Raw genomic sequence first — 23,915 nt, 5'->3', positions numbered from 1 at the left:
AAGCCCGAACAAGAAGAGTTTTTCTTCACATTTTGAATGGAAGTGAAGTTGTGGCCCTACTCCTGACAGGTTTTGGGAAAAGTTAATTTATCAACTGTTACCGATCATCACCAAGAAACTGGGGAGACCAAAGTCCGACAAGAGCGTAATTGTGATTGTGTCCCCCTTGGTTGCTCTCACGCAGGATCAGGTTAAGGAGGCAGCAAAACTCGCTCAATGGTTTTGTTTTCGCAGCATACCTGTGTTTACTGCAGAAACATTAACTCATTGTCTGCATGCGCTCTCTTTGAAAAAAACAATCATCGCCATATTTCTTGTTAACATCTTTCATTAATCACAGTCTCTTTTGTATTTGGCCAGTTTGGAGAAAGACTCACCAAACCTGACCAGCCAGGCATTTGTGGAAATGGCTCCAGATCGGCGATGTAGTATTTTGGTCATCTCTGACCTGTGACCAAGACTGTCTTAGTACTGCGCAGTTTACAAAACCCAGACTGGTATGGCTCAAAAAGGTTGTTAACAGTCAAATGATTGTGCAATTGAGAAGCAACAACACCCAAAAATGTGTGTGTGTTTTTAGAGGAGCAAAAGTGTCCAAATTGGAAGTGAAGGTTTTATTGAAAATAAAATGTTGTCCTCATGGGGAGCTGTAGATAACCCTTCTAAAGAAAAGGTAATAGATTCAGCAAAAACAGCATAGTCAATTGGTTCCCATTTATGGTAAGAGGAATGGTTCCTGCCTAATAGAACACATACCTTCTTACTTAAAAAAGACAATAGAGTGGTCTGAAAGACCAAGATCATCAATGGAAATGTTAGATACTATGTCATTATTTGCAATGTCTAAGTCCAGAGTATGACTTTTGGAGTGAATAGGAAAGTGAACAGACTGAGCCAAATTATAGCAGTCCAGCAGAGATAAAAAGTCCTTTGCCATAACACATGCTTCCTGATCAACATGAATAAAAACTCCCCCAGGATTAAAACTCTGCTGTATTTAAAAAAAAACAATGTTGTCAGCAGATCAGCAAAATTCTGTTAGGTCTTGGAGATCTGTACACTGTAACAATGACAGATACACGAGGAGTACATATACTTAAAGCCAGACATTCAAATGTAGTAAAGCGAGGAACAGGCATAGGGCATACCTTGAGTAGCACATTGTAAAGTACCATGATACCCCCAGCTCTGCCAGTGAGGTAGCAGATCAAAAAGACCACCAGTGGTGGTTTCTCCATTAGGGCGATTGGGCTACGAACTACCAAAGTGCAAGAGGATTTTTTTTCTTTTACATTGAACCACAGTGTTACGCTAGCTTTCACTATTCTAGACTGTTTGTTCTGCCTCTAAATAGTCCAATCAGCGTCGAATTCCGTTTTGTGCAGTACCGCCCCATTTTGGCCGATTTCTGTCAAACTGAGAATCGCCCCGAGTGCTCTCATAGACTTCCATACAAGATCATTTTTTTTCTAACTGCAGGCACTGCAATGCAAAGTCAATGATTTCTGGGAGGGCTAGCCCTAACGTGCCTTCGTCATCGTGCGTAACCTTAACTTGTGCAACGACTGGTGGGAACAGTGACATCCAATAATATGTAAAAAACTATTTTGAATTTTAATAACAAGAACAAATTTAAAACTACTTTAATACCTTTTATCAAATTTGAAAAAAAAAAAAAAAACAGATATGGGGATAACTATGCCTTTGCCAACTCAAATTTTTGTCAGCTGAACTTGATCGACATTACCTCAGCACAGATTAAAGATTATCATGTAATTGAAAGAAATACCATTCATTCGTCGTAGCAATAAGGATGAATTGGCAATTAAAGAATTAGAACCACCGAGACCAAATTTAAACATTAAGCAGGACTTAGTATGAGTGGAGAAAAAGGCTAATAAGGCTGCCAAGTAGCTGAAGGACCACGCATGGACAACTTCAGGTGCATCATCTCTCAGAGAAGGTGAAAAAACATAAAAGAGCTAAGAAGCATATGGATAGTAGAGAGCAGTGTAATATAAGTGTAACATGGGAGTCAGAAATGATCCATATGCAGTACTTTATTATATAAGAATGGTCAAACAGGCAGAGATCAGCGAACAGTGTCAGGGGGATATCGAAAATCAGAAACAGTACCAAGCGGAGGTCAGGGCAGGCAGCAGTGAAGCATAGTCGGTATAAACATTCCAAGATCAGACACGGAAGGAACCAAACACAAGAAAACACTCAGACAGGCCAGGACTAAATAAGACTTTGCAAAGACTGAGAGTCAAGGCACAGTTTATATAGGGGAGTGGTAATGGGGAACACTTGGCTGTGATAAGCCCTAAGAACGGGACACCAAATACAAAAGTCCTGATGATCGTGACCATAAGTGAGCAATGTAATATAAGTGAGTAATTTCAGTAAGCAGTGTAATGTGAGGAATGTGATTTAAGTGAGCAGTGTAATATAAGCTAGTTGTGTAAACAGTGATTTATGTGACTTCAATTATTTCTTATATTCTCGCCACGGCGGCACATATACTAAAATTGGATCGATACAGAGAAAATTAGCATGGCCCCTGTGAAAGGATGACATGCAAATCTGTGAAGTGCTCCATCTTTTGGGGAAGTCGTGGCCTAGTGGTTAGAGAGCTTGACTCCTAACCCTAGGGTTGTGGGTTTGAGTCTCGGGCCAGCAATACAACAACTTAGTTGCCCTTGAGCGAGGCACCGAACCCCCAACTGCTCCCCAGGTGCCGCAGCATAAATGGCTGCTCACTGCTCCGGGTGTGTGTTCCTGGTGTGTGTATGTGTTCACTGCTGTGTGTGTGTGGACTTTGGATGGGTTAAATGCAGAGCACGAATTCTGAGTATGGGTCACAATACTTGGCTGTATGTCACGTAACGTCACTTAAACGGATATCTAAGTAAAACGTTTTTTTTTTGTGGAAAAACCACGTCCTGGCATCAGTCTTAATTTGCTGCTAAATTATGTTAACATGCATATAGAAACATAATGAGAGCAAGAGATTGATTCCTAATGTCAGTTTATTTTAAATTAATACTATGGTAGCTGAGTTCCCTTTACTTCTTTAACTAGGCGTTATTTTATCAATTGAATGGGTGACCTGTACTCATTAATCAAGCAAACATTTGCCCCCCCTGAGAGAATTGTCAGGAGCCGCCACTGAAGAAGACCATCATCCTTCTTGTGCCAGGTTTCAGTAAGAAACAATAAGTCCAGTTCATTTTCTGCGATAATATCTGTCAGAAGCAGGGCTTTATTGTTCACAGATCGCGCATTAAATAATGCATAATTTAAAAGAGTTAGTAGGCACCATTGCGCTGGAATTCCACTCCACCCAGGGCAACTACAAGACAGAGGATAATTCCATTTTAAAATCAGTTAAATCTTTAATCCGTTTGTTTGATGCTTGTTATGTACTAAGTCATATTAGATATATATTATTATTATAGAAATACATTATAGAAAATTTCTTGTTAAGTCACGCTCACATGCGCTGATAGCTCTGAAGTAAGCTAACCCTGAAACTGAACCTACTCCGGAGAAGGTTATCTTCAGAAAGCAATTTGTTATGGTTACTTATTTCACTGGTAATTGTGACCATTGACAAAAAAAGGGCTACTACTACTACTTATGCCTCGTTTCCACCGAAATTACCAGGAACTTTTTTCCCCCCAGCCCTGTTGCTTTCTGCGTTTCCACCACAGTGTAAAGTACCGGGAAGATTAGTCAAATAGATTGGTGACGTAGGTCTGCATGCGTTTCTCAATACAAAGCAAGTTGATTTTGGACATGCATCCTCGGTAGTTCAGACTGTGCATTCGACTCGGGAGTGTGATGTCCGCAACGACGCAAACCCGATAAATCTGCAAACAGCAGCGTACTTGATAACATGAGTCAGCTCGCATTGACTACAGCAATTTTTGCTCTCTGAACATACAGTAAAACAAATTATGAAATCAAATACAACTGCCTCCTTTCGTTATCATTTAAACATAATAACATCTGCAGAAATGTACTTATTTCAGGAATATGTGTATATATACAACCATTACAATGAAACAAAATATTATATAAATTTGCCTGCTTTATTTTCATTTTCATTTTAACATATAGATAAATTGAACACAGACCAGGTCAAGCCAAGGTGAGGCTGCTCTCGGCGGATACATGAGCACTGAGCTCCCGCTGATCGCGTGGAGCTCACGTTAGTGCTGGGCAGTTTGACCAAAAATGTATATAACGTTTTTTTTTTTTTTCATGCATAATCAGGTGTACAATGCATTTTCTGCTGGTTGATATTCCAAGACGTGCTTGCTGCTATGGTGCTGGAGCAAATTGCTCGTGTTGCTGCCTTTGGCGACAATTTTAGCCCGACAGCACTTGCATAAAATGAAAACCAAAAAAAACCTCCAAACAACAGACCAGGCTCCTCTTTTTGGCTGTAACGCCTGTTTCACACATAATCTGCAGCACGGTCTCATTGTGCTTTCACACAGAATGTGTTTGCAGTCCGCTACTGATCCGCGTCGTTTTAGTCCACAAACACAACATTTGTTCATTGTTTTGATTTCATATCATGTAAAATATATATATATATATATATATATATATATATATATATATATATATATGTCTTTTTTTTCAGCTTTGTAAGTCTTTTATCACAGAACAGTAACAATCTTTCATATACACATTAGTTTAAACTCAAATATAAACAACGCATTATTCATGCATTTTAATTCTAGGTTTGTATAATAAGCTGCTCAAGCAAATGGCAAAACATTTAAACTCAATAATTTGCCTACTTTTCTTAAAATATTTAAAATTAAAACACCACAGACAAGAAACAGTCTCGTGCATTTTGCATTTAAATCTTTATCACAAGCAATCCCACGGGTCTTAATGAACTGTTTTTCAGCTTCCATAAAAGTGAATATCTATATTGTTTTCCTTGTTTATCTAAAAGTGCTCTTTTTCTTGTTTTAAACCTAGCCAAAAACCCATGTGACTGCATTTCCATATCAATCCATGTCCATTTTTCCCGCGAACAATGCGCTTTCACTTTAATTCAGCGCCTGCAGCACAGCAAAAATAGACTCGGTACGAAAACGATCGCTGCACTGCTTGAACGCACTGACGGACCGCAACGTCGTGCAGTATGAATGCTGGAATCCGTTAATACGCACTGCAGACGAACTATGTGTGAAACAGGCATTATAACGTAACACCAGAGCACTACTGAGTTTACCCTCACCACGCCTCACAGTCACTGCTTAGAAGTGCAACATTGTAAAGGGTCCGTCTGAAACAGTGTCGCACGGCCGCGGTGCAGCATAACGTTCGTTCCGAACGCTGAGTAATTAAATACACCGGTATGGCGGTATATTCAATAATACGAAATACGTATGAATCGTAACAAAAATATACACCGGTTTTCGGTATGAACGGTTTACCCCCCAGCACTAAACTACATTCTCGCCTGAAATACTTTTAAAATAACATTTCATGACAAAATAACAGTAATATTTTGAAAAGGATCAGAATAAATGGCGGTTGCACTCTGACTCAACCAATGCTGCGTGAACTCAACCAATCAGGATGTTTAGCGGCCAAGTCCCGCCCCCGAAAGTTCCAGAACTTTGAAAAAGTACTACCTCGCCAGCAGGGACTTTTTTTTACCCAGAACTTTATTTAGTTCCTGGTTCCTGCGGTGGAAACACACCGAGTACCAAACCAAAGTCCCTAGATCCTGGGTAAAGTTCCTGCGGTGGAAACACGGCATTACATACCCTGAAAGTTACCTCCGTTTTTGTATCTGAAAGTTGAGGTTATCCACTTACTTACCCTTAAACATACCCAGGTATGTCATATAACCTGCTTCCCGGAACACCCCCCGGTATTGCACAAAGCAAACATTGAGACACTGAGGCCTGATTTCACAAACGGGGCTTATCTTAAGCCAGGACTAAGCCTTATTTAAATTAAGATATTTAAGCAACTTTTACAAAAATGCCTTAGAAGAAAACATTACAGGTGTGCATCCGGACACAGAACAATGACACTGTAATATTTTAAGGCATGTCAGAGCAAGATATTTTCAGTTGAGACAGTTCGAAACAAGAATTTTAGTCTGGAAATAGCTTAAGTCTCGTCTGTGAAAGCGGAGTGAGATTCTTTACTGCTTAATAAAATTAATCTCAAGTACATTTGCTTGATTTATGTTATCATTGCATTTGTTGTGGTACATAATATTAAGCTTAAAATGTAATATAAATTGAGCTATATCAATTTTTATTTTATAGTATGGAATTTTGCCCCACCACTTTTGGAGTGGTGGTGGCACCCATGGTAGTCTCCATAATGATGGATGCTGTGATTTGGAGAAGTTTGGAATAAAGTCAATATTTTTTGTTATTGTGGTGCACTAAAAGTATTCTCGTAGATTTATAAAATTATAGTTGAACCACTGATGTCACATCGACTGTTTTATTGATGTCCTCACTTAATTTCTGGCCCTAGGAACATTTCAGTTGCATTACGGTCTACAGAGGATCAAAAAGCTCTCAGATTTCATCAAAAATATCTCAATTGTGGTCTGAAGACTAACATAGGTCTCAGGGGTGTGGAACCACTTGAGAGTGAGTAATGACAGAATTTTCATTTTTGGGTGAACTATCTCTTTAATGTTACACATGATGTGGACTATGTGGATCCATACTATGTAAAATTCCTGAGTCCATGTCTAATACACTGTTAATAATTGAGTCAAAGATCGAGTACCTCAACTCTAACATTTACCAAAACAGCACCTTCTCAATATAGAATCCTGCTGAATATACACCATACTCCTGGTTCTCACTTCTGAGCTTCCTACATAAAATAATGTTATCACATGATTCCTGTCTGTGAAACTTTTTCAACACTGATGACATTAAACAGTTTTCTCAAATGAATCCTCATGTGTTGATCAAGATCGGTTTGAAAATATGCTGTGCAATCTTTTCTTGTGATGGTTACGGCTCGATTTTTTTGTAAAACCTTTTCCACACTGTTGGCAGGTGAAGGGACTCTCTCCATTGTTAACTCTCATGGGGGCTAGAAACAGTCCATACAGATCAAAACTCTCTTCACACTGAAGGCATGTATAAAGTTTTTCTTGTGTGAATTCTCATGTGCCTGTTAAAGAATCCTTTTTTAACAAAGCTTATTCCACACAGTTGGCAGATAAAAGGACTCTTTGAAGTCTTGTGAACTTCAAGGGTTTCTTTTTGAGTAAAACTCTTCCCATACTGTTAGCAGGTGTAAGGCTTCTTTCCAGTATGAATTCTCATGTGCCTGTCAATGCTTCCTTTATTTGTGAAACTTTTTCCACACTGTTGGCAGGTGTAAGGCTTCTCTCCAGTGTGAATTCTCATATGCACTTTAAGAGTTCCTTTATGTGCGAAACTTTTTCCACACTGTTGGCAAGTGTAAGGCTTCTCTCCAGTGTGAATTCTCATGTGCACTTTAAGATTTTGTTTATGTATGAAACTGACTCCACACTGTTTGCAGGTGTAAGATTTTCCTCCAGTATGAATTTTCATGTGCCTGTCAATGCTTCCTTTAATTGTGAAACTGACTCCACACTGTTTGCAGGTGTAAGGCTTCTCTCCAGTGTGAATTCTCATGTGCACTTTAAGATTTCCTTTATGTGTGAAACTTTTTCCACACTGTTGGCATGTGTAAGGCTTCTCTCCATTGTGAATTATTATGTGCACTTTAAGGTTCCCGTTTTGTGTGAAACTGACTCCACACTGTTTGCAGGTGTAAGGCTTCTCTCCAGTGTGAATTCTCATGTGCACTTTAAGATTTCCTTTATTTGTGAAACTTTTTCCACACTGTTGGCAGGTGTAAGGCTTCTCTCCATTGTGAATTATGTGCACTTTAAGGTTCCCGTTTTGTGTGAAACTGACTGCACACTGTTGGCAGGCGTAAGGCTTCTCTCCAGTGTGAATTCTCATGTGGTTGTCAATGTTTCCTTTTTTTGTGAAACTTTTTCCACACTGTTGGCAGGTGTACAGCATCTCTTCAGTGTGGATTCTCATGTGCTCTTTAAGGTTTCTTTTGTGAGTGACACTGACTCCACACTGTTGGCAGGTAAAAGACTTGTCTCCAGTGTGGATTCTCATGTGCCTGTTAAGGTCTCCTTTATGCTTGAAACTCTTTCCACACTGTTGGCAGGTAAAAGACTTGTCTCCGGTGTGGATTCTCATGTGTCTGTTAAGGTTTACTTTATGCTTGAAATGCTTTCCACACTGTTGGCAGGTAAAAGACTTGTCTCCGGTGTGAACTCTCATGTGGACTTGATGGTTTCCATGTTCAGTGAAACTCTTTTCACAGTGAAAAGGGGTGAAATAATTTTTAGTTCCTGTTTTATGAGCTGTTTTCTGTGAGAAAATCTCTTTAATCTGTGGGTAAATTAAAGATTCTTCCTTGGTTTTAAAATCATGATGAGTCTCACATTGTTCTTCCTCTTCCGTTTCATTCGGTACTATGCACTCTTCTTTCAGCAGCATGAGGTCTATGATGAAAAAAGGCAAATGAATGTTAGCCCAGTTTAATAGCACAAAGAAACAGACATCAAAACATTTACCAACAAGCTAGATCAGGGGTTTCAAACTCAGTTATTGGAGGGTCAAAGCCCTGCACAGTTTTGATGCAACCATAATTAAACACACCTGATCTAGCTAATCAGGGGCCCGTTGCACAAAAGTAGAATTAAGAAAGTCAGGATAACAGAACAGTCGCGGCTTGACCTAGTTTAATCAGTGCATCCTGGCTTAATCCGTTGCACGTTTGCTGAGCCAGGATGAGAACGCGCGGATATGTCAAGCCAGCTTTATATAGTTTGGATAAATGCACGTTCACGGCATTCTTAAAAAGATCACGAAATCGATCACAGAATCACCGATGAAAAATGGACAAAACCGGTGCGGCATACTTTTCGTCTAATGAGCAACAGCTTCTTATGGAAAAGTATGAAGAAGTGAAACATATAATATGTAAAAAAAGGCAATACAGCTGCTGTAATAAAGCAAAGAGAGAATGACTGGCAAACAATAGTGGACCGATTGAATGCATAAGTAGTCCAAATAACCAGTGCTCCACTGAAACCCCTCATGATTACAATCCAAGGAGTTTCTTGTCATTTTCAAAAATAATTGTATACTTTGCTTTAAATGTGACCAGTGGATATGCATTTAACATGAAGAATAATTGCAAAGACTTACCCACTATGTGCATCTATTTGATGTAGTTTCTTTTATGTCTATAATCTGTTAAATCTTTTTACTCTTATGTATTTGTATGTAGGTTTTCTTTCTAATCGCTTTTATGTAATCTATAATCAGATAATTTGCTCTATTTTTATCCATCTAATCTATTTTATCATTTGTATCTATCTATTCCTCTTAAAGAACAAACATGTCTGGCCAAAAAAAGGACTTGGCAGCAAGTCAAGATTAAATACAAGAATATTTTGCAGGCTGGTAAGTGACTTGTTTGCAGAGAACATAGGTGACATGTTTGATAACATTTTATTGTCTGTGCTGATTTTAGCAATAAAAAAAAAGTCATATCTGGCATAGGGGGTGGCCCTCCAACCCAAGATTTCACCACAGCAGAGGAGCTGGCCCTGGACTTAAATAAAGGGAAGCCAGTGATTGAAGGGATCCAGAGAGGGACAGCCACTGACTCTGGCCCAGCAAGGAATACTGATCTCCTCATACAAAGTACATTATTGCCATACTACTACACATGGAAAATATTGAAATCCATATATATTTTGTTATGTGGACTGTGTGACTTTGCCTTACCTTGCAGTGGCTGGTAAGTACCTTACACTTTTGGAGCCACCAGACTATAATTCGTAGGTGAATATTCTTTATTAAATCATAGGCTTTGCATGTCCTGTCAAAAATATCAATACAAGTATTGAATATGGCAAAGGGAAGCAACATCTACACCAGTAGAGTGGACTTCTGACGATGATGAGACCGTGTCGCTGGTGTCAGGAGAAAGCAGGCTAGATTCAGATGCGGGTAAACTCAAGGCTTTATTCACAAAGCGGGGACAGAGAAGATGAGTCACGTTTCACAGGTTTCACTCGCAGTGACAGGATGAACAGCAGATGAGTCACGTTTCACAGGTTTCACTCGCAGTGACAGGATGAACAGCAGATGAGTCACGTTTCACAGGTTTCACTCGCAGTGACAGGATGAACAGCAGATGCTACTAGGAGCTTTGGGCTTGTAGGAACTAGAGCAGAGAAATAAGCTAAACACACTGGAGCCTGAGGACAAGACACGACAGGGTGAGTACAAAGAGCTGCTAGATGATCGGAGCTATCGGTACGAATAACAACAGTCTGACAATAGACAGAGAAACACTGGGAATAATAAAGGGGAAAAAATTAGAAGGACATAGAGAACAGGTGGCGAGCAATTACGGTTAACAACGGGGAAACAAGGGAGGCGGGGAAAACACAAACAGGCAGACGCGGTGAGCTGTCAAACCATCCCAACACACACACACCCACACCAGAAAGACAGGTGATTAGCCCCGAGACCCGACAGTACCCCCCCTCCCAGGAGCGTCACCTGGCGCTCTAGGAAGGGGCCTACCTCGATGCCGCCGGAAGTCCTCAATCAACGAGCGGTCCAGAATGTCCCGGGCGGGCACCCAACACCTCTCTTCTGGACCATACCCCTCCCAGTCCACAAGATACTGAAACCCCCTGCCGCGGCGCCGCTCATCGAGTAATCTCTTAACCGTATAGGTAGGAGATCCATCCACAACACGAGGGGGTGGGGGGGTGGGGCGACTGCAAGCAGGATTAAGGGGGGAAGAGAACACAGGCTTGACCCTGGAAACATGAAACACCGGGTGAACCCGACCAAAAGTAGGAGGGAGCTTGAGCCTGATCGCCACCGGACTAACCACCTTGATGATGCGGAAAGGCCCAATGAATCTGGGTGCCAGCTTATGAGAAGGTGCCCGAAGAGGCAGATCCTTGGTAGAGAGCCAAACCCGTTGACCACACACATAGGTAGGAGGAGAGGACCGGCGACGATCAGCTGCAGCCTTGGTTCTGTCAGAGGCTTGGACCAAAATCCTCCTGACTCTCTCCCAGGTGCGACGGCAGCGCTGGACGAAAGCCAGGGCGGATGGAACCGCTGCGTCGGGTTCCTGTGATGGGAACAGAGGTGGATTATAACCAACAGCACACTCAAAAGGGGACATACCTGACGCGGCCGCAGGAAGGGTGTTATGGGCGTATTCTGCCCAGGAGAGCTGCTGACACCAGGAACTCGGATTGTTGGATGCTAGACAGCGGAGCATTCTTCCTAGATCCTGGTTGGCCCGCTCACACTGCCCATTGGTCTGAGGATGAAAAACAGATGACAGACTAGCAGAGGACGAACTGGGGACCCCTATCTGAAACCACATCCACCGGTAACCCGTGGAGATGGAAGACGTGATCCACCACCAGTTGGGCGGTCTCCCGGGCGGAGGGTAGCTTGGGCAGGGGAATAAAATGAACCGCTTTGGAAAAGCTATCCACCACCGTGAGAACTACAGTGTTTCCCTTCGACGGAGGAAGCCCAGAGACGAAATCAAGGGCAATGTGTGACCAAGGACGGGAAGGGATAGGGAGAGGATGCAGTAGACCATCAGGAGGGCGATTGACAGGCTTACTTTGGGCACATGTGGGGCAGGCCAACACAAACTGTCTAACATCTGCGGCCATAGTAGGCCACCATAAACGCTGTCGGATGGCAGACAACGTTCTCCGAATACCTGGATGGCAGACTAACCTGGATGAGTGACCCCACTCAAGGACCTCAGAGCGCAGCGCAGCGCAGCCGGCACCGGCAACCTGCCCGCCGGACACTCTCCCGGCACCTGCACCCCTCGACCGGCCTACTCAACTCGCTGCTCGATACCCCACGAAAGAGCCCCGACCACCACCCCCTCAGGAAGGATGGCCTCGGCCGCAAACTCCCCCCCCGGAGCACCGAACAGGCGAGAGAGGGCATCAGGCTTGGTGTTCTTTGATCCCGGCCGGTACGAGAGGGTGAAGTTGAATCTGGCAAAGAAGAGCGCCCAGCGGGCCTGACGCGAGCTCAGCCTCTTGGCCGAACGGATGTACTCTAGGTTCTTGTGATCCGTCCAGACCAAGAAGGGCTGCGCTGACCCCTCCAACCAATGACGCCACTCACCCAAGGCCAATCGTACCGCCGGCAGCTCTCTGTTGCCGATGTCATAGTTACGTTCTGCAGGGCTGAGACGACGAGAGAAGAATGCACAAGGATGAACCTTCCCATCATGGAGGGAACGCTGAGATAGAACTGTGCCAACCCCAATGTCCGAAGCATCAACCTCGACAATGAACTGGGCCTCCGGATCTGGAACCATCAGAACAGGTGCAGAGACAAAACGGGACTTTAAAATGTCAAAGGCTACCTGCGCTTCTCGGTTCCAGCTGAAGGACACCTTAGTGGAGGTTGAGGCTGTCAGCGGTGCAGCGATCTGACCAAAATTCCGGATGTAACGCCGGTAGAAGTTGGCAAAACCCAGGAAACGCTGCAGAGCCTTCCGGGAGTCAGGGACCGGCCACTGGGCAACAGCTTCAATCTTAGCGGGATCAGGCTTGATCCCCTCCGTAGAAATAATATGGCCAAGGAACGTAACAGACTCAGCGTGGAATTCGCACTTCTCCGCCTTGACAAACAACTGGTTATCTAGTAACCGCTGGAGAACCCGTCTGACATGCTGGGTGTGTAATTGGAGAGAAGAAGAAAAAATCAAAATATCATCCAAATACACAAAGACAAATTGATTAATCATGTCACCCAACACGCTGTTGACGAGTCCCTGGAAAACGGCTGGAGCATTGGTCAGACCAAACGGAAGAACCAAGTACTCGTAGTGTCCCGAAGGGGTGTTAAATGCCGTCTTCCACTCATCTCCCTCCCGAATGCGCACCAAGTGGTAGGCGTAGTGCAGGTCTAACTTGGTGAAGACCCGAGCTCCCTGTAATAATTCAAAAGCAGAAGACATTAAAGGTAGCGGGTACCTGTTCTTGATAGTAATGTCATTCAAACCTCTGTAATCAATACAAGGGCGCAGGGAGCCGTCCTTCTTCTGAACAAAGAAAAACCCTGCACCAGCTGGAGAGGAGGAATGGCGGATGAGCCCAGCCTGAAGTGACTCACGTATGTACTTGTCCATGGCCTCTCTCTCAGGACCTGAAAGGGAATATAAACGACTCTTAGGCGGAGAAGAGCCCGGGAGGAGATCAATGGCACAGTCGTAAGGGCGATGCGGAGGTAGCGAAGGTGGCCCGGGCCCTACTGAAGACCCCCCAAAGATCATGGTACTCCGCCGGAACACCAGTCAGGTCAGAGGGATCCTCCTGAGGAACACAAGACACAGAGACAGCACAAAGAGCAGCACCCAAACATGACACGTGACAAGACTGACTCCAGGCTAAAACAGAATTACTGACCCAATGAATGTGGGGATTGTGCTTGTGCAACCATGGGTGTCCCAGAACTAAAGGAGCCATAGGGGAATCAATAATAAACAGTTCAATCCGCTCATGATGACTGCCAGCAATATGGAGGTCTATCTTGGGAGTGACGTGGGTGATGGTGGTAAGAGGACGGTCAGCTAACGACCATGCTGAAACGGGACTAACCAAAGGAACAAGCGGGATCTTCCAACGTTGAGCAGAGGCAGCATCAAGGAAGTTCCCCTCAGCCCCTGAGTCCACAAGGGCGAGTCCAGTGTGTGAATGACTCTGGAAGGAGAGTTGGAACGGCAGCTGAGTGCATGTTGCAGGAGAGCTTGAGCTGAGAACGGTGCCCACCAGGACACTCCGCCTCCGTGGTGGACCCTGGCCCTTAAATGGGCACTGAAGGGCAAAGTGGCCTCCCTTGCCGCAGTATAGACACGCCCCGACGACAGACGCTCCTGCTTCTGCCGTGGTGTAAGCCGTAGACGACCCAACTGCATGGGCTCCTCCTCCGATGGCTGTCGGCTGGCTGAACTGGCTGAAGAGGACTCTAGGTGGCGCCATGGGGCGGGTGTTTGCCGTTGTTTGCGGCGCCGGCTCAAACGACCCTCAATGTGGAGCACGAGACTAATGAGCCTATCCAATTCCCGCGGGAGCTCTATGGCCGCGAGTTCATCCGAAATGGCGAAATCCAACCCATCAAGAAAACGAGCACGCAGCGCGCTCTCATTCCAGCTGGATGCCGCAGCTAAAGTCTGGAACTGGATAGCATAGTCAGTGACGGAGCTCCTCCCCTGAGACAGTCGTGATAACTGGGCCGCCGCCTCGTCACCCTGAGCAGAGCGATCAAACAACTTGGCCATCTCTAAACTGAAATCCGCGAAGGTGGCACAACAGGGAGCCCGCGATCTCCAAACGGCGAACCCCCATTTGCGGGCACGGCCCGAGAGGAGTGTAAGGACGTAAGCCACCTTGGTCTCTTCATTTGCGTAACGCCGGGGCTGCAGAGAAAACACCAGCGAGCATTGGGAGAGAAACGCTTGACAGGCGTTAGGATCGCCATCGTAGACCGGCGGATTGTTGGCATGGGGTTCGGACTCGTGTGACATACCGGTGTGAGGAACGGGGCCCCGGCTCGTTGCCTCTCGCTGAAGATCGTCCACCTGTGTGAGGAGTTCGGTGACTCGGCCACTGAGAACTTCCACATCCAGCGCGGTGGTGTTGAGCTGGGTGACATGCTGCCCGATCAACACTCCCTGTTGAGCGAGAGCCGAGCGAAGCGGATCAGATCCCGCTGAATCCATAATATGGTCAGACTGTTCTGTCAGGAGAAAGCAGGCTGGATTCAGATGCGGGTAAACTCAAGGCTTTATTCACAAAGCGGGGACAGAGAAGATGAGTCACGTTTCACAGGTTTCACTCGCAGTGACAGGATGAACAGCAGATGAGTCACGTTTCACAGGTTTCACTCGCAGTGACGGGATGAACAGCAGATGAGTCACGTTTCACAGGTTTCACTCGCAGTGACAGGATGAACAGCAGATGCTACTAGGAGCTCTGGGCTTGTAGGAACTAGAGCAGAGAAATAAGCTAAACACACTGGAGCCTGAGGACAAGACACGCTAGATGATCGGAGCTATCGGTACGAATAACAACAGTCTGACAATAGACAGAGAAACACAGGGAATAATAAAGGGGAAAAAATTAGAAGGACATAGAGAACAGGTGGCGAGCAATTACGGTTAACAACGGGGAAACAAGGGAGGCGGGGAAAACACAAACAGGCAGACGCGGTGAGCTGTCAAACCATCCCAACACACACACACCCACACCAGAAAGACAGGTGATTAGCCCCGAGACCCGACAGCTGGACTCCAGAAGGCTCAAGGTATCATGTCAATTTTGTCGAAATAGATACATTTAAGTTCATAATAGATAAGAAGTCAGGGAAGTGGTATTAATAGAAAATATTTGTTACAGGATCCTGACACTGGGCAGCCTGATAACATAGTGAGTATTTCCTACAGTAAACTTACATTATTGAAAAAATTCTGCTATTCTAACTAAAAGGTGCAGGACATGGAGCTTGAGATGCAAATTAAACGCAAGACACTGAGGAAACTGGAACTGGAAATCCAGAAACTAGAAAGAGAAGTGACTTCAGTTCATACTGTAACCATGACTGTAACACAATGTATTAATCATCATAATTTTTTTCTCCAAAGCTCCAAGCTGACAAGTGATAACAGCAAAATAAAAGAAAAATATTCCAAAACCATTGTGGTCTTGTAACTTTTTTTATGAATGTCAAGTACACTATAGTTATTGATTCAGTGAAGTGGAACTAGAATTTGGGAAGATAACCACAGTGTGTGCTACCGATGCCAAATAAAATGCATGTACACATGAAAGTTAGATTTACATTTACATTTATTCATTTAGCACACGCTTTTATCCAAAGCGACTTATAGATGAGGACAGTGGAAGCAATCAAAAACAACAAAAAGAACAATGATATATAAGTGCTATAACAAGTCTCAGTTAGGTTAACAGTACACGTAGCATGGGATTTTAAATAATATAATAAATAAAAAGAAAACAGATAGAATAAAAAAAGAATAGAGCAAGCTAGTGTTATAGATCTTTACATATACAAACACACACACACACATATACAATTGCATAATACATGAAAAGAAATAGAATACAAAAAGATTAGAAAGGTAGTTAGATTTTTTTAAAGAATAGAATTAGAATAGTGAGTGTTAAAGTTAGAGGGTCAAATAAAGATGTAAGAGATGTGTTTTAAGCCAATTCTTGAAGATGGTTAAGGACTCAGCTGTCCGGATTGAGTTGGGGAGGTCATTCCACCAGGAGGGAACATTTAAACAATTTAAAAGTCCGTAAAAGTGACTTTGTGCTTCTTTGGGATGGCACAATCAAACGACGTTCACGTGCAGAAAGCAAGCTTCTAGGAGGGCACATAAGTATAAGTAATGAATTTAGGTAAAGGGGTGCACAACCAGTGGTGGTTTTTTAGGCAAACATCAATGCCTTGAATTTTATGCAAGCAGCTATTGGTAGCCAGTGCAAATTGATAAACAGAGGTGTGACATGCATTGTTTTCGGCTCATTAAAATTTATCTTGCTGCCATGTTCTGGATTTATTGGAATGACAGAACCTAATGATGCCATGTAGAAAGAGAAGTGGTCCAAGAACTGAGCCCTGAGGCACCCCAGTAGGACATCTCATCTCTCCAGTATGGTTGAAAGGAGGATCTGGTGGTTAACCATGTCAAAACCAGCGGACAGATCAAGCAAGATAAGTATTGAAGATTTGGATTACACTCTTTCAGACATTTCCACACTGAAGCAGAATCACTGGAAGAGAATTGTTCTGGCTATCCAGAATAATTCCTCTTTGCCACTCTTATCTCCTTTTTTCCAGTGTATTTGGGCTGTTTATACAAGACTTTGTCCCCTTTTCCTGTAAGCATCTTCTTTGGCCTGACAGAGCTGTCTTGAGTTTTACAGTGAACCATGGTTTGTCATAGTTCCAAGTTAGATGAGTCCTGGTAGGAATGCACATATCTTCACAGAAACTGATAGAAGACATTACAGTCTCGGTGAGCTTGTCCAGATCGGTGGCAGCAGCTTCAAAACACTCCAAACAGTGAGTGAGAAACAGAATTGTAAATCCCACTCTGCTTCATTGGTCCATATTTTTTTTTAATACATGTTTAGCTTATTTAAGTTTTTGCTTGTAATTCGGTATGAGAACTACTAGTGATCTGAGAGCCCCAAAGCTGTCTGTGTAATATGCACCTCTTTTAGCTGTATAACAGGTAACGGGGGACACATGAAGCGGGGACATTTAACGTGTCATTTTAAGCTTATTTTGGCAGTTTGAAACGGCTCACCATAGCGAACTTTCTTGAGGAGTTCGCTTTGGCTCCTTAACACCTTTGAGCAACCACTGGTCTGTGGCAATGATGTAATCAGTGTGTGTGTGTGTTCACACTTCCCATTAAGGATTGATAATGGAAATGTAATGGCTCTTTTGTATTGCAAACTTGACTCTGAACTGCTGCTAATCATTATTCTTTTGTCAATAATATTCTATTCTATTGGTGCTCATCTCATACCTTGATACTAGGGGTGTAACGATACGTGTATTCGTATTGAACCGTTCGGTACGAGGCTTTCGGTTCGTTACGCGGTACGCATTATGGACCGAACGGTTCGTTGGACTAATTAATTATATTTGGAAAAAAAAATTTGTGAACTATAATGATATGCGTTCAACAAGGTAGCCCAATAACCCAAACGACGTAACAGGCAACGCCCCTGACACCCCCGAAAAAGAAAAAAACAACAACTTATATGTTTATGTTATGGGCCTTTCACGCAGGACGCGGTATGCGCGGCGCTGCGCTATAAAACCCATTCATCTCAATGGCTTGCGCCGCGCAAGGACGTTTTGTTGCTGCGTCGACCGAAGCGCAAGCGCAATCGCATCATTTGCGTGCTTGCGCGCAGGCCACGGTCAAAGTTCAAAATAGTTAAACTTTTGCCGCTGTGCTCTGTGACGATTACCAGCGCGACCAATAGAATCGGGGGATCCAAAACAAGCACGGAAATCAAAATGGATGAATGGCTAGTACTGTGTGTGTCAGAATTTTCTGAGCTGTACGATACAAGTTTGAGGTAGTATAGGGACATCGTCAGGAAAGCTGTGTCATGGAGACATATCTCCATTCAAGGAACAACAGACTATGAACTCCCGCTAAAAGTTTTTAAAACTCCGCCTACGCCATAGCGCAGCGCAAATCGCGTTGTATCTGAAGGGCAACGCTGAACCCAGCGGCAAGAGCCGCGCATACCGCGTCGTGTGTGAAAGGCCCATTACTCTGTAGTGGAAAACTTAGGTTTTAAGAACATGCTTAATGTAATTGAGCCCCGTTACAATATTCCTTCACGAGCCCATTTCAGACAGACCGTAATTCCTGCTTCGTTCCAAAAAACATAAAGTTATAGAGTTCCATATAAAAAGTTACATCTTTGTATTTGTTTATAACTAATATAACATTTTCATTTTTTTTTTTATAAGGAGCCGTTTTTGTTTTATACAGTATGCTGCTAAGAAAACACCATAGAAGATGGGTAAAGAAAAGCTCCATCATTGTTCAATGTAAAAAAAACAAAAAAAAACATACTTTGTTAGTTTTAATAAAGAAAACATTTTTTAAAAATCAAGGAAATTTATCTGCCAATTTTTTATTTTTGCTGTATCTAAAACGTACAGAACCGTACCGAACCGAACCGTGACACCAGTGTATTGTATCGAACCGAACCGTGAATTTTGTGAAACCGTTACACCCCTACTTGATACACTTCATCATTGCATCCTTGTTGTGTTGCTGTGTGAGCAGCACAATACATTTACATAAATGTATTCCTGCAGCGCAGGGGTGTTGAAATGTTTGAAAACGGTATACTGTCGCTCAGCCTTTTCAAATTTATTTTTAACCCCAAAAGAAGAATGAAAATTATATCTGGGGCAGTTGAAGATGCTGAGGAGTCAGAAATTCCTGCTAAGAAACAGAAGATTATTTTGGACAGCTTCTTCAAAATTGCATCATGTAAATGCCAAACTATACCTAAGTCAGAGAGAGAATCCACTGAATTATAGCTGAACATTTACAGACAGCTGAAGTTGATGGTGAGCAGCACAAGGCTAATTTTCCAGGAGCGGCCAGTCTAGCAAAAAAATACCTCTGCATCCCTGCCACAAGTTCCCCATCTGAGCAGGCTTTCAGCACAAGAGGGAATATCCCATGCCACAGATCAGCACTAAAACATACTTGTGCTTTTCCACTGCAGTTTAGTAATGCTTTAGAGTAGGCTCGATTACTTACAAAGGAAATAATTGATGTGGGCCGTTTAATTAGTAGAAAATAATGCACACCTGAAGTTGTGATGTGGCCATGACATGAAGCGGAGTATTCCACTTATACTATGGTAAACACACCTAAAGACATCTATCAGATGAAATATTTAAAGGGATTCGTCTGGTTTTTGTACTTATCACTATAGTGAGTAGGATTATTTCTTCCACATCTCATCCAATGCCTCTTTTGCTAGTTCCAAAACTTAATTTTAAAGCTGGTAATGGAGGCTTGTCAGAATTTACCAGTAAGAAATTACTCGTCATCCAGTTTTTTATATTGACTATACATTCCGTTAGTTTTTCAAAATTGGTATGTTTCGCCAAGCGGCAAAGAAATTGAGTATCATCAGCATAACAGTGAAAGCTAACACAGTGTTTCCTGATGATATCTCCCAAGGGTCTCTAAACAGGGCTGTTATTACCTCACTAGTGAGAAATGTCATGTGTGGCCTTTGAGATGCTACACTATATAAACTAACTGATAAAATCGTCAAGGCAGCGCTGACAAGCCCTTTTTGCGCAAACTGCGTGACTGTTATCACCGTCTTACTATGCAAAGTGATATGGAACTGATAATGCAGTCAAGAGAGATGCCTGGAACTACTTTAGCCATGCGTTTCCCAGAAAATAATTGCACATTTACACATTATATATTTTAACATTTTCCCCCCATTGTTGAATTTGAATTTAAATTACACCTGTGAAAGATATTAATTGGGGGAAGTTTAGAATAGGTTTGTCCACATCAGACTGTGAAATGTGGCATACAGTGAAATTTGTTGTTATGCTAAGGTTAATGTAAGTTCATGTTTTCATATGCTATATTTATCAATTACTCAGGAAAAACTTAAGCATATAAGGTGAAGCCCTTTACGTTTGTGAAATATTTGTTTATTTATCATATAAAGGGCTTCTTGCCAATTTTCCCAATGTAATTACAGTGAAATAAAATTGCTCATACCCTGAAATAGAATTTTGGTCATACTCTAAATGCAAGTGTATCTGATGTTCAACGACACTAAAACACTTCAAAAACTAAACAAAGTGAATATTATGGTTACCCATATGACCCCAGCTGATAAATCAATAAGCCCTTTCACAAATATAGACTTTTCCACAAAATTACCAGAAAATTTGTATTGTAAAAAGTGCTAAACAAATAAATTTGAATTTAATTTTGTTTTTAATGACAGCTCTCCTAAAAATATATCCTATTCCTAAAATAAGAAATATCCAAATATATATTGCATTGCAGTATCACAATTTAATCGCAACATATCATATCGCAACCCCTGTATTGTGATACGTATCGTATCGTCAGATTCTTGACAATACACAGCCCTAATTGCTGTGTTCACACCTGCCCAAAAGATCCACACTTAAAGGTGAAATTAACTTTAGTTTGATTAACTCGATCCAAACAGGACAAGTGTAATTACACCCTTAATGATGAGTGACAGCATTAAAATGTTTTATAAAGGCCAGCTTTTGTTTTGTGTATTCAATGCCCATGTTTGAAATGTCTTTTAAATATTTATTTGGGGCATTTACAGGGTTATTTTTCTCTACAATTATTGTTAATTATTAGTGATTACATTCATTCATGAAAAAAAATTCATGCACTTATTTAGTTTAAAAATTAATTAATTGACAGCCCTAATTAAAAATCTCCAAATTTTGGATAATTGAAACATTTAATTGAAAGAACTGTATCCAAAATATTAGATTTTATGTAAATTCTCAGATTTTTGGCACTCAGTCTTGTGCATTTAGCCGTTATACTACATGGACAGCTAATGGTTAAATTAAAACAGTCAAAAGTAATTAAACCTTTTTGGGGGGGGGGGGGGCAACTTTTCTACTTCAGTATGTTTCCTCAGATTCATGAAAACAAACATCATTAGCTCTCACAGATCAAGCCACACGATTGAGCTTCTGTTTACATGTTTAGTGTGTAAGATGGTTTAGAAATTAAAATAAAAAATATATACAAAAAGTAGCCTAATTAAGTTAAAATGAAATTGTAAAGAGTAAAAAGAGTTATTCTTCAGAAACGTTATCAAATAAAAGTGTAAAAGTTTGAAACCGTACTACAGTCAAAAACGAATCCACCAAAAGTATTAAGTAGAGTAATTAAGTTAAATTTCTCATACACACCTGCACATGCTTCAAAAAACATCATGTTTTCCTGTAGAGCTTGACATTTTAGTAAGAATCAAATGAGAATGAAAACCAACCTGTTTGTTCCTCAGTATCTTCTTGTTTGACTCTCAATGTTTCTTCAATCTTCACGTCTTCAGTCTCCTCTTTAATAAACGCCATCTTTTATAACAGTGTGTGGATCTCATCAGGAGTTTTTCTGTGTTTGGACAATCTGTCATGTTTAAGAAGAGAATAATTAAAGATAAATCAATCCAAACTAAATCTCAGAGTTGTGTCTCAATCAGCTCCTGGTTCAGTAGTCAACGCACTTGTTAGGGACTCAAATAGAGTAACAATAATTAACACACGTACAGTTTCACAGTCTGAGCGGTTTCTCCAGAAAGAAACTTACACCGAATGATCTTAAAATGTGTCGGTGCCTTTGTTTTGTCTCAAGATGCACACCAGTGATGGGTTTTTTTTTATATAAATAAAAATTACCGATTTAACTACCGCCAAACCAGGGCATAAACTAAACCCTCCCTGCTTAATGAACCATCACTTGTAAAAACTAAGAGTAAACGGTTCACATTTATGTAAAGAATGTAAATGTTTAAAAACACAAACCCTTCTTCAGTCGACCACAGACACAGGAGCGCGACGCTGCCTTGTGACATCACAGCGCCATATCAAAATAAAAGTCCTCCACACCCCAAACAGATCTTCTTCTCCTAACTTTTTTTAAGCGGATGGCAAACCAACCGACTGGACTGGAGTGTGAAGCACTGATAGGCAGATAAAAAAAAAAAAAAAAAAAAAGATATATATATATATATATATATATATATATTTCTTTAATGTATTTTATAATAGCACCATATATTCTACTTTGTTCTGCGTTTTCGTTCAAAAGACTTATCATATTGAATGAATTTTAACCTTTCTTTTCCATATTTTTTACATTTCATTAATACATGTATTACATGTAAAATACTAATAATTTATTATTCTAACATTGTGTTTATCGGCATATATTTCTATAACCACCAATTCATATTCTTCAATCTCATTAATAACTCTGAATTCTAATTCATTTTTTATAAAAGTGGCCACCCCACCTCCATTACCGGTCTTTCTATCTTTCCTTACAATATTATACCCTTCCAGAACAAAGTTTAATTTAGGTTTTAACCACGTTTCTTGTAGACAAATTATGTTTGGTTTTCACATCTAATAAGTCTATAGACTTTTTAAATTCTGATCCATTTGCAATAAGACTCCTGGCATTCCATTGCAGGATTGTTAAAACCATTATTATTATTATGCACTTCCACATGCTGTTTCAGTACTTGATTGAGTCTTTAGCATATCATTTATTTTTTACAATGTAACACCTGCTACTTTCAACTACCTCTCAGCTGCTAGAAATATGATTTTAATTGTCTCTGTTCTGCTTTCTGTTTGAGCTGAACAATTTACTACTTCAGCCATAAATTAAACAAATTCCAATTTCCTGATCACCAAACTATCCTCTTTCGTCTTACTTAGAACCAAAGTATTTTCAGCTAGTTCTTTTACTTTTACCGCTCTGTGTGTCTGCTCTTTTTGTGCTGCTTCAGCGCAAGTTAATCCCTCAGTTATTCTCACATTTTGGATTTTCACAGCATGTTTGTGAATACTACATCCCCCAAAGCCAGCACTATGCTCACCTCCACAATTGCAGCATTTCACCACATTTACCAAATTCATGGTCACCCCCACATCTCGCACAGCATTGTTTTCCTCTGCAAACTGCACTAACATGTCCATATTTCTGGCACTTGAAGCATCTAAGCGGAGGAGGCACGTAAGGTCTTACTGGATAACTTACGTATCCTATTTTTACCCTCTCTAGCATTCTTTCCTCATCGAACTGAAGCATTACTGACAAACTGTCCTTTCTTTCTTTATTTTGCACGTACTGAAGCCGTTTTGCTCCAACTACCTTCGCCCCTTCAACGCAACTTTTAATTTTATCAGTATTTACATCAGTAGGAATTCTAGTTATGAATCCTCTAACCCAAGGTTTCGTCTTCATCAAAGTGCATGACACCGAGAGTCCAAGCATCAAAGTTATACTTAGAGCCTTCTTTTGTTGTTTTCCATCCTTACACATGATAATCAAGTTTCCGTCTCTCAGAGTCTTTGTACTATGAATTTCACCTAAGGCTTTATTTAGCGATTTAGTCAGTTTAATTTGGTTTATCGTCAAAC

The 23,915-nt window shown here is 41.6% G+C and overlaps 1 protein-coding gene and 1 non-coding gene across 2 annotated transcripts; one reads left to right on the top strand and one right to left on the bottom strand.

Moving 5' to 3' along the window:
* Nucleotides 1-2,505: 2,505 nt before the first annotated feature.
* LOC132154070 (U6 spliceosomal RNA) lies at nucleotides 2,506-2,608 on the top strand. Its single transcript, XR_009437057.1, has one exon. It is a non-coding gene; the product is annotated as a U6 spliceosomal RNA (small nuclear RNA).
* Nucleotides 2,609-7,304: 4,696 nt separating this feature from the next.
* Nucleotides 7,305-22,127, bottom strand: LOC132090925 (gastrula zinc finger protein XlCGF57.1-like). Its single transcript, XM_059530079.1, has 3 exons — nucleotides 21,758-22,127; nucleotides 7,596-8,572; nucleotides 7,305-7,511 (listed from the first exon to the last, which is right to left on the bottom strand). The coding sequence occupies exons 1-3, from the start codon at nucleotides 21,840-21,842 to the stop codon at nucleotides 7,305-7,307; spliced, it is 1,269 nt and encodes a 422-aa protein (XP_059386062.1). The 5' UTR covers nucleotides 21,843-22,127.
* Between the last annotated feature and the right edge of the window lie 1,788 nt (nucleotides 22,128-23,915).

This window comes from Carassius carassius, chromosome 1 (genome assembly GCF_963082965.1).
Source record: "Carassius carassius chromosome 1, fCarCar2.1, whole genome shotgun sequence".
Taxonomy (NCBI): domain Eukaryota; kingdom Metazoa; phylum Chordata; class Actinopteri; order Cypriniformes; family Cyprinidae; genus Carassius; species Carassius carassius.
This window is presented reverse-complemented; position numbering and strand designations above follow the sequence as displayed.

Coding starts and splice junctions, on each gene's coding strand:
- LOC132090925 (XM_059530079.1), bottom strand. CDS start 21,842: ATGGCGTTTATTAAAGAGGAGACTGAAGACGTGAAGATTGAAGAAACA. Junction 8,573..21,757: donor AGATACTGAGGAACAAACAG/GTTGGTTTTCAT, acceptor TTTTCATCATAG/ACCTCATGCTGCTGAAAGAA. Junction 7,512..7,595: donor AAGGAAGCATTGACAGGCAC/ATGAAAATTCAT, acceptor CTTAAAGTGCAC/ATGAGAATTCACACTGGAGA.